The sequence below is a fragment of the Alligator sinensis genome, unplaced genomic scaffold, assembly GCF_000455745.1.
Source record: "Alligator sinensis unplaced genomic scaffold, ASM45574v1 scaffold442_1, whole genome shotgun sequence".
Classification (NCBI taxonomy): domain Eukaryota; kingdom Metazoa; phylum Chordata; order Crocodylia; family Alligatoridae; genus Alligator; species Alligator sinensis.
Window position 1 is genome coordinate 6,741,632 of NW_005841829.1, and position 11,687 is coordinate 6,753,318.

The 11,687-nt window shown below is 42.3% G+C and overlaps 1 protein-coding gene across 2 annotated transcripts in view; it reads right to left on the reverse strand.

Annotated features, from left to right (window-relative positions):
- Positions 1-11,341, reverse strand: part of E2F8 (E2F transcription factor 8) — a 29,794-nt gene extending 18,453 nt beyond the window's left edge. The window contains exon 1 of one of the 2 annotated variants that reach the window (XM_006014701.1): positions 11,248-11,341. In XM_006014701.1, coding sequence (XP_006014763.1) covers positions 11,248-11,256 — 9 coding nt within the window. In that variant the 5' untranslated portion in view covers positions 11,257-11,341. Of the gene's footprint in view, positions 1-783; positions 1,022-11,247 lie in introns of those variants that run through there. The other variant, XM_025199319.1, reaches the window with a different exon arrangement.
- Between the last annotated feature and the right edge of the window lie 346 nt (positions 11,342-11,687).

Sequence of the window (11,687 nt, forward strand, 5' to 3'; positions counted from 1 at the left end):
GCCCCGTGTCGCCCGGGGCCCCCCCCCACGAGGCGTGGCCTCCCCTGCCCCACCCACCTGCGCTGCGCGCGGGCCCGGTCCTCGCGCCGATTTGAATTGAACTAGCTGAGCCTGCCGGCACCTAATGCTTCCCCCTCCCCCATCCCGCGGGGAAAGCGGGACGCCAATCGCAGTCTACCGTCTCCTCCTGCCTGACGAATAGCAGCTCGGCGTCGGAGCCCCACCCACCCCTCGGGAGGGGAGCGAGTTCGAAAAGAAGTTGGCGGCGCAGCAGTTGGGCGGGGGCGGGAAGCAGGAGGGAGGGAGTGTGCGTGTGGCTGGGGGGTGGGGCGCTCCCTTCCCGGGGTCTGCGAGTCGAGGGAGCCGGGCCTTTGGCGCCAGCCCTGCTGCCTATGTAGGCACATGGGGCAAGCCCCCGACACACACACACACCGCCTGACCTCCCCCCCTTCAGACCGTCAGCTATATGTCTACACACGCTGTAGACAAGCACACGCACCTACTTTAGACAGAGGTATCTGAATACACACACCACAGCCCCCAAACAAGGCCACCCACACCCCAGCTATATGTGTACACACACTCACACAGCCCCCAAGCAAAGCCATATGCACATACTTTAGACAGATCTAAACACCCACCCCCCCCAGTCCCCAAACAAGGCTATATACACGTGTACACTCCCTTCCTCGGAGCAGCCATGCAGGCCCACACACTCCCCTCTCACCTATTGTCTCCCAGGACCTCGGATCCTCCCTGCCAGGCATTTGCATTTTCACTGACCTGCATTTTGCATGTTGGCTCCTTTTCCATCCAGGAGGACACAACACCAGCAGACTCTCCCTGTGCCCAAAGAAGGGTACTTGTGCCCAAAAGCTTTCAAAGAACAAATTTCCAACTATTTAGCTGGTCTAATAAAAGATCTCACATTTACCCTAAGAACCTGGTTTGCCAGTTGAATACTCCGCACTTTTGGTTGGTTAAGTGCGATAGTCCAGGAATTATGCTGAGGGGCCAGGCTTTCCTAGGATGACCTCTCTTATTGGACCAGCTGCCTAGCTGGGATAGATTTGGACAAGCTTTTGGGTGCCAATGTTCTTCCTCAGGTGTGCAGGTGCAGCCTAGTGAAGAGCCTCCATGGGAAAGTCCCACAGGTAGCAGACAGGCAACTGTAAGCAAAGCGGCTGATTACTAGATCAAGGGTGTGGACTGGGCAGGCAGCCTGAGCTGATTGCTGCTACCAGCAGTGGCAATGCCCAGGCCTGTAAGTTGGCAACTCTGTCCGTTGGCTGCTTAAGGTGGCACTCAGGCTGAACATACTTGACCTGTTTGAGCTTCTGGCCTTGCAGCAAACCTTGGTCCTTACTGAGGGACAAGCCCCCTGCCCTGTGTTCAGTACCTTTGAGGGTTCCAAATTAATGTGTTTCCATGAAGCAACAGCCACTAATTAAAGTTTGTTGCCATTGAAGCCTGTATGTAAATGTCTGTCCTGAGCCTGCTTCAGAGTCAACTCTCAGATTCATCAGCCGCTGATGAAACCAGTCATCTGTTTTTAGCTTGTTTGGCTATCTTCCCCCTTTCTTCCTTGCTTGAAAGCTGGTTTCTTATCTCTCCCAATGACGTAAAGTGGTCCAATAAAAATATCACTTCATAGACTTTGAAACAAATTATACATGCACCACACATTCTAGATGAAAATGCTGCAGAAGAGCATTTGTGCAATAGACCTGCCAAGGAGTCAGCCCTTGTTTTAGCAAAGCCAGATTTTCTTCTTTGGTGCTAATGACACTTACATGGCAAGGTCCCTGATTCTCCAGATTAAATCCATTTATGCAGGCCTCCCAGTACTTTAGATGGGGTCAGTTTGTTTGTAAAACATTTTATGCACTGATGATTTCATTGCTCTTTTCTTTGGTCAGCACATCTGCACTATGTCCAGCTGCTTTCAGTTGAAACTAAATGACCGCTTCTTCTTTTGGGGTACGCTCCTGCCATTCTTTTACATACAAAACTCCTGTTGATTTAGTTTCTTGCATGGCTGAGCTCTGCTACTTTTAAACATGTATCACATATACATAACACAAAGAGAAAAGGGAAAAAAATATCAAGTCAACACAATAAATACAGTAAATACATCTAGTCATGCTCAGGCCTCAATCCTCTGCCGAGTCATAGATGGCCTACCTTTAATCTTGAAAGAAAAAAAAAAATCTGTTAAGTGTATCCTTGAAACCCAGTTTATACAAGTTAGACTTGTTTATCCTGAGTAATACTACAATGCCAGAAATGCAAAAACATTGCCCAAGGAAAGCCTGTTTAACCTGTATTAGATGAACCGGTTTTAAAAAATGGGTTCAGACAAGATGAATGCGTTTCTCCTTGATGCACCAATTTCGCTGGTTCTCTAGCTTTCCATGTGAGCAAAAGCACTTACAAAAAGAATTTAATAACTTACTAATTCTGTGATTTATTGAGGAAAAGAATCACTAATTATTTACCTTGTGGAAAAGAAGTTCTTACAACTCCTAGAGATAAGAATGCAAGAATTATCTGGTATCGAGGTGCCCTGTATCACTCAGAACGAAGAAATAACAGAATTATTTTTACTTGAAATACCAGTTGGTAAGGTTTGCATTTTGAAATTTATTCTCCAGACAGTATGCTCCAATACACTAGAGTTAGAGTTGTGAACATTAACAATTATTTAAAGAGAAGAGTTTAAGATAATGCTGTAGTTTCCTTAGAGAAAAAGCAGCATCAGCAGTGAAAGCTGGGGAATTCAAAGTGTGGATCACCCAAGAAACTTTAACTCTTATCCTGATATCACCTTCTTCATACAATGTGCATCTTTTCCAAATCAGTACCTGAAACTAAGAAGTGATATAAATGGGGAACACCAAGGATCAGACAACTTTCCTTCCCCTCATGCTTTTGAAAGGGTAACCTTGATTTGTCCCTAGCCATCAAATAAAGGACTAGTATTTCAACATAGCTAGGGACTTTTTAGGTAACGAAAACACAGCAAGTCACAAATAGTATTTTCTTTTCTAGTTAAGATAATGGTCTGACTGACCTGATTTGCAATACATCTAAAGAATATTCTAGTAGTCAAGAAAGGGTAGACATCATGAAGAGGAGCATAATGTTAAAAGAGGTGGAATTGCCCAAAGTAATCTAAATTAATAAACACATTCTTCGGTTTCAGAAATCAAACAAGTTGGAACAATTCAGGCTTTCAAATTAAAGCTGTTCCTGATCCACTTTCATTTACACTGAGCTTTGGAACCTATCTTCATCATTTAAGCATAACCCCATGATCCCTGCCCAAACATACACACAGCCATATCTCTCTCATGTCCTTCATTCTGAGGGACATGACTCCTTTTTGTCTCAAGTTGATAAGTTGCACACATGTCTGGCACCCCTCATTTTACACTGAGAACATCGTTTACATCACAAATAAAAAAAATTGTGAAACTAATTGCAGCAAGGATGACTAACATTAAGCACATGAATCCTACAGCATATTTAAACTCCCTTGTCAGTTTGAGATTTCATAAATACGATGTACAAGCGAGGGAACAATAAATTAATAAGTATGTTCATCAACACTATGGTAGTATAGTTAATTTTTATGTGCCACCTGTCTCTTTTCAATTATTCATATAATCTTTTATCCCAGTGTTGAAAAGCAGTAACAATAGGCTACTCTTGTCTTTTCTACTGTAACCCAGGTGCCTTCTTCATAGGTGAATCCTATATCTACAGTATAGACTACAGCCAGATGTGGTCAATTTTTGCAAATTTTGCATACAGTCACACTTCTGGATTAACGTATGTTATCAGTACAGTTTTATTTTACTTTAATTATGAAATGGCATCCTTTTAAGTGTTTACGTACTTCGCTCATGGTTATGATGCTACACTTCTGACACTATTTAAGTTGTAGCTAATGGCTATTTAAGTTGTAGCTAATAAGCATAAATGAATACAATATGCATAAAGACTTGCTCCAAGATAACTAGTCAGGAAATGCTGTATATAAGTAGTACTATAAATCTCTCTCCCCCAGGAACATATAACAAATTAATCAATGCTTATAAAATCCCTCCATTTTCTTACAATGGCAGTTAAATGCAATGTATAAAAGAAAAAACTAAAAAAGGAGATTTGATCTTGCTCTTCTTATAAATCCTATATAAGAAATTAAGTGCCTAAGAATATTTTTCCCTGCTTGTTTTTAACATTAGGTTATGCCTATGATAAATCTTCAGCAATTGTGATACTATTCCGGAAACACTTCCCTCAGAGCATCTAGACTTTGAATAGATTTGCACTTGGATTCGAATATATGGATTTACAATTTGGATTATCAGGAGGATAAGGGCATTAATTATTAGTGTAGACATATGCTACGCAAGTGGGACTAACCTTTTTGGCAGGCTTACCACAAGTTAAGCCCCAAGCCTTCCCAAATGCCACTCTGATCTTTTGCCTGCATGATTTGCTGTTCTGCTTCTGCCCCCTGCTTAGTGCCACATACAGAGGCCACCCATGCCACTTGTGGCACACATGCTGCAGGTTGCCACCCCTGCCCTAAAAGAAACTATTGCTTCTACAGAGCTTGGGATAAAGTGTATAAAACAGGCTTTGGAGCAGTCACCAGATAAGTGTCCTAACTTGTCCTAAGAACATTGTCCAGTGACATGGGTACTAAGGTGCATGGTTGACAGCCCAGAGGTTGCAAGTTTGAGGCCAAACTAGAAGTACTCACAGAGAGTGGCCTGTCAGGTTCTAATGAATCTGCAAGTTCTGCTAAATACCTTGTTACAAGGGCATGAAAATGAAAAGGACATTCTCCTGCATGCATGCTTAAATTTTTCATTCTTTTATGCTAAGTGGAAGAGCTTGAGAAGGTGTTAAAAGAACATTTAGTCACATTTAGTCACTCCACACTGAGTAACCTCTAGCCTGCTAGTCAAGGTACATATCATGGGAGATGTTTGAATTCCTTCAGGAAGAGGAAGGAATTAAATCTGCGTCTCCCACATCCTGTGCAAGCACTCAAACCCCTGAACTGTTGTTGCACAAAGGGAAGATAAGAATAGCTTCTCTGCCAGCTGTGTTTTGAAAAAGAAATGCCCCCTTAGTTTCTGGAAGAAAAGGCTTAGGTACTTAACCTTAGGAGTAGGTTCCAGACAGTGAATGGAAGGAGGTATCTTGGGGTAGCATGAAGTAAAATGCCTAAGCCCTGAAGAGGGATATAATTTAAGACATATCCCTGCTTTCAGCATTTCCTTATTAACCATGTCTCCCTGCTCAGCGTGTTAGTTTATAAGGATCATTCCCATGTATTGCACGGGGAGTCTAGGCTTCTGGTTCATAACTGTGGATTCCACTACCATGGTCAGATGCCAACAAGGTAGGCATTGCAATATTTAATGTTCAGCACCTAAGTCGCTCTCTGGATCTGGGTCTTCATGACTGTCTGCTATTTGCTGATTATTTTTTTTAACTTCCGTCATGTTTTCCTCCATTATTTCCATTACCCTCTGGACACTGAGCACTTGATATGGACAAAATTTACATATTTTTAAACTTGCTGGTTTTGTTGATGTCTGTTTGAATGCTAATATGTACAGGACATTCTGGAGAAAGGGAGTCTTTAACAAAGATTTGACTATGGTTCTCGTTAAGGTATAAGAGTTCATGATATACATGTTCTAAGACATCTGAAAAGTCTATTGGCAGAACTAGGGAGGATCTGTGTGATATTCCTGAGTTTTCTAATCTAGCAAGATAAACACTATTCACATGCGTATGGATTGCAGAATTGGATTTCCTAAGACTTCTCAGTATCCACGTATTTCTCTTTTTCAAAACTAGTTTAGCAGAGTCTATATAACACTGGATGCCAAACTTCTCAACTCCTCACTTCTGAAAAATGGAGTTAGACTCCTATTACATTTATCTGCTTTTGAAGTAACAACCAATTATTTAAAAGCAAGTTCATAGGAATATGCAAAACAAGATATATTCAGGAAAGGTGGGAAGAGATGGGATTGTTTAGTCCAGACAAGAAACAGTTGAGGAGGGGATTTAATAGTAGTCTTGTAATGTTACTGTGCTCACAGCAATGATAGCCTAGGGAATGTGTGAGAAGCAAGATTTGTTTGGTTATATCTTTTATTGGACCAACTATAAGTGGCACTATATAGTTGGTCCAATAAAAGATATTACCAGCAAAAACGTGCTTCTCAGGGGATTTGATAGTCCACAAATATAAAAAAAAAAGTTGTTATAAGGAGAAAAGTGATCAATTGTTCCTTGCGTCTCCAGGGTACAGAACAAGAAATAATGAATGGGCTTAAATTGCAATGAGGAAGATTTAGGTTAGAAAGATCTTTCCTAATTAAACAATATCTATAAAGGAGGTTAAGCAAAGCAAAAGATTCATAACTGAAAATGTTTTAAAGGAGGCTAGTCAAACATTTGTTTGGGGTGATTTAGAGACAATCCTGCTTAGAGCATGGAGTTGGATTAGGCATCCTCTTGAAATCCCTTCTGGCCTGATTTTTCTATGGTGGCATCAAAGTAGTAACGTGGTTAGTGTTTTGGATGCAATCAGGTTTGGCTCCCCAAACTGACTACATTTGGATCATTTGGAGGACAGCCATCAACACAAGTCTAAAGCAGGGCTCAAACCTATGCCTCTACAGTAAGGCACCCTAGCTGTTCTTCCACCATGCTCCGGCTGTTTCAACATTGTTGGAGCAATATTTAAAATTATTAAAAGCTCAAGGGCAGCAATGGTAAGGTTAGTGACAGCTTTCAGCCAGTAGGTGGCACTGTCAGATCCATAAGGAGGTACGACATGTTTCACTCAAGCATTAGAGGGAAAAAAACCTGATTTTTTATTCATTAGTTTGGATAAGATTAAATCAGAAGTTGTATGATTGAGAGGAAGGATTCAATTTATTTTTAATTTTATTTATTTGCCTTTAATTGTTACATGATCTTCTAAAAATGGTCAAATTAAATTAAGTAGTGTCAGAATCTTCTGATGGAAGGGGGTGAAACAGGAAATATTTTATGGTAACTCAGCTTCCTAAACAAATTTACACCTCCAGTGGTTAATAACAGGATCCTTGCCTTCTTTCAGGGAATGCTAATTAAAACTTAATGCATACACCAGAAGTGATGCTGAAAGAATGCTAAGGAGGAAGCACATACTCAGAAAAGAAAATGCAGTGTTAACTGCTTCACTGCTGCAGGTATGCACTGTTGTTGTTTTATTGATTTGAGCTGATGGGGAATGAAGGCTACAGCACAAACGTGTGCATGCATGTCCAGAATCAGAAGGGCTTTAGACAAGATGCATTAATGTATTCCCTCCAATGCCAAGGTATGTTTGACCTTCCATTTCTGTTTTTGGTGTTTGCTACATGGATTCCTTCAGATATTTTTCAGTAGGGCTTAAAATACAGTATATCAGGCCATTTAGCATACGCTGACATAATGACAACTTGGAAGTTTAAAGTTATCACAGGTGAATAATAGGAAGAATTTAAGAAAAAGCTGAAAGAAAATCCCAATTATATTTCATGTATTAATCCAAATCAAAACGTGTTGTGGAGCAAGGACCTGGTTTACTCTGTGCCCCAGTATCTGGAGCAGTACGGTCAGCCTAATTGTTACTCTAATGTATTGCAATGCCTTCTATATACTGGCTGAGATTAAAAAAAAATTGCAAGGATCAACAAGGAACTGAATTCAAGAGTAGGTTAAGAGGGCAATGAATTAAAATAAGTTAATCTTCAAGTCAGATAAGAGAGAGACATTTTGGGAATGTTAAGAAGAGATTATTGAAGCCATGATAGGAACCACAGCCTAGCATTTACTGTAAGGGTTGACCAGGTCATAGGCAGTCAGCCCTAGTGATTCATCCTAAATCAGGGTTTAAAGGAGTGAGTGCCAAGGCCAAATCTGTATATAAAGTTCACGTTTCAGAATGTCACACTGAGGTCATGGTCAAGCATTCAATCCAAACCAGGAAATCCAAGGCAGTAACAGAGTTTAACGGGAATCAAAGCAGGACAGCCCTAAGCAGCTGCACCAAGTAACCTTGTTACAGGCACAAGGCCCTGGAGGAAGTAGGAAGGGGTTTTAGCTCTCTGGTTAGCCCCAAATCACCTGGTTCCTTCCTAGGAACCTCCTGGCTGTGGTGCGACTAGCCCTGTATCAGCTGCCTGGTAGCGTAAGGGCCTGGGCTTCCTTTAGTGGTGACCACATTCCAGATTCAAACCGCAGCAGTTCTGACACTAAGAGATGAAGACAGGAGAAAGGGAGAACCTGGACACACAACATATTAACACCTGTGATATTTGCATTAGTTTTGCATGCCAAGTATCTGAAGTGAGCAACTGACCACATTTTCTGGGGCATTTGCTGAAGTAGATGCTCTGCAACTTTAGGTAACAGCGTGGAGGCACATCATAGCCTGTTCTGTTTGAACAAATTATTATCCCAAGATAAGGAGAGGTTATGCTAATGTAAGCATGACACTTTTCCAGGCCCATAGGTAGAAAGTACAGGAAAAACAGGAGAGGGGAAGGGGGAAAAGCAAATAAAGGAGAAGGGGTGGCAGTTATGATCACATATGTAACAAAGGGGCATGGGAAAGTTAAGTACAGATATCCTGGAGGTTAAATTGGGTTCAAACTGGCCACCCAATTTAAAATTTAGCTTCTCCTAGTGCCAACCTTATTCTAACAGACCCAGTCTCAGTGACTGACAATCAGTCTAAACCTGTAACTGAACAGAAGTTCCATGCACACAAACCTGTCTAAAAATTGCAGAAGCCAGTTTAAGTTAAACCTGGATCTATATAGTAGCAGACTCATTCAATTTAGGTCAAACTAGTGCATGGAACTTCTGTCCACTTTCCCTGCGCAGCCCCAGAGCTAGGAAAACATAGCCACTAGCCCCAGTCCCAGGGCTGCTCTTTTAACCCACTCTCCCTCCACACTGGTCTATTTTTTGCCCCACCCCTGGCCCCTTGCTTCCCCCTAGCTAGTGCTGTCAACCCCTGTTCTACAAGCTGCTCCAGGTGCAGCTGCTTTTATCAGTGTTTGCTGCTGCTGGAGTCAAGCAAGTAAGGTGGTGGGGGGAGAGGTGGGAGGGATAGGTTCACTGGAGGGGACCCCAACTGTGGGTCACACCTGCTCTCCCACTCCACCTGTGGATTGCACCTGCCCCCCATCAGCCTGCTGGACCCCCATCCCCCCAGCTATCACCCCCATGACTTGCCTGATATTGGGCAGCCATTTTGAATCAGTTTAATCTCTCCCAAATGCCCCCAAATATCTGTACTTTTAGCCCTAATGAGAAGAAAGTTGTTTCCTTGGAAAACGTCACTCAGCATTATAATCAATAGTGTTATGAGTTCTCTTTAAATGTGTGCATATATGGTAGACTTTGGGGGGAAAAGTCACCAGGAGATCCCTGCAAGTGACAAGTGTGTCCCTGAAGAATAGGCCTAGGAAAACTGCATGTGTGAGTGCATGTGTAATGCTGCATTTCTTGTGCCAGGGGTCTGTAATGAATCAGTAATGGATCTAGTCAGGAGTCTCAGAAGCAGACCAGCACACATCTTGCCTAGGACCTAATAAAGTATGGCACCCTGCAGTGGGTAGTGCTAGAGTCCTTTTTCCCCTGGGGTTCAGAATGCACATCTTTATCCACATCTAATAAATACACCAAACACAAGACAACCTTTCACAAGCACCAGCCACCTCAGTCTAATGTTTCAATATGAGAAGCGACACATTTAACTTTAAAAAGGCATGTTAACTGTAGCACATTCCACATGGTTGCATTAATAAAACAAGTATCTGTAGTGACAAGGTACAGATGCCCATTATTCCTCTAGTCCAAGCAAATTTACTAACAATATTTATGACTGGTTTGGAGTCATCCCTCCGCTTACAAGTGTCACTCAATTTTTTCTACAGACAGCACTAAGTTTTCCTGAGTTATAGCAGGGATTAATTTCAGCCCAAGAAATATTCATATTTTTTATCTTCTATTTTAAATATTTTCTTCTTTCATTGCATATAATATTAAAATTCTTTCTAGTGCTTCTTTTCCCTGGACTGCTTCTTTTCACATCATTTTTGATAGCTGCTTCTTCAAATATTAGACTTAGTTCTTTCACATCTCTTCCTTTAAACTTTCTGGCCAGATTCTCTCTTTATCCTCAACCATTCTTTCATTTTAGGAATCTGCTTCCTCAATAGGTTTTGTTCCTCTAACTTCTGACAATTCATTTATTTCACATTGATTTTTATTTTAAGCTTGCTCTTAGATGAATCACGTTCACAAGAAGCTTTCTTACATGATTATTGGCTCTCAGATGCCACAGTGATGGGCACAGAATAGGACTTTGAACAGGATAGAATATGCATATTAATTGGCTCTGTTAGCAGTTAATACACTAGAATGGGGATCAATATTCCCAGGTTGTATTACCAGTTTTGACAAAGACTTTCTGCATGACCTTGTGTAAATCATTGATAGCCTGGCATACAGGTTCTGTGGGGCAAAATAGACCCAGTATTCTCTGGCTTTTAGAGATTTGTAAAAAGACTGTCCCCAGTTGACCTACAGCTCCTGCCCTGCTCTGGCTATAGCGTTTCCTCCCTTCCTGCCTACTACATCCTGATGTTAAGTAAAATTTTGAAAGGGAGGCTGCTTAAGGGCCCTGGAGTGAGCTCTGTTTACCCACCAGCAGATCCTCCTAGCCCACACTAGTCCAAATCCAATTCTCATAGTACATTGGCCCTCCTGGCCTGTACATGCTCCCAGGGGACCTCTTGCTTTATGAGCCATTTTTGGCCTCTGACCTCCTCCATGGCCTTGCCTATGCCTCACAGGTGTTCCCAGTCAATCAGTTTAGTGGGTACTTGGCCACAATCTAACCTCATACCATGGTGGGCTTCAATGCCCTAGTCAGTCCCTGACCTCTTGGACTATGCTACAGCTTGCTCCCTGTATCCAGCAAGATCAAGCCTTATGTGCCTCTCTGGTGGTACAGGGACCTCCTACCACCTCTGCTAGTCCCAATGCAAACCACCAGTTACAACTGTAACAAAAGAATAAGCCCTGTCTTCACTATAGCATAAATGATGTACCTTAATCTTGGCTATAACACAGTGATATAGTTTAACCCAAACAGCAGCTCCTCACCTGACTCATATAAGTCAACAGTAAGCAATCTACCTGACCTAAGGTAGCTCAAATGCCTGTCAGGAACTCTTCTGTAATCAAAGCCAGCCTACCTGTCTTGTCTCAGGCACTGGATTTATATGCTGCCCAAGCCCTGGCCTTTTCTGGCCCCCAATCACCTGCAGGGATTTCTCATCAGGGCCTGACAGCTGGTTTCCAAGGCAGCTTACATCTATTGTTCTAGCAGCACCCTTGCTGCCTATAATGGAGCTCTGCCCTATTGTACTACTTCAGGGCAAGTAGCCCTGCAAGAGGCACTCCTACCCTTTGGTTCCTAACTGTCTATTCTCTGTCAACCAGCTTGTTCTGGGCAGCATTCCCTTGACTGTCTGCAGGTGTTCCCTTTTACTTTGCTGGGCAGCTTATTGCTTAAGCAGCAGTGTTTCCTTGCTGCCCCCTTC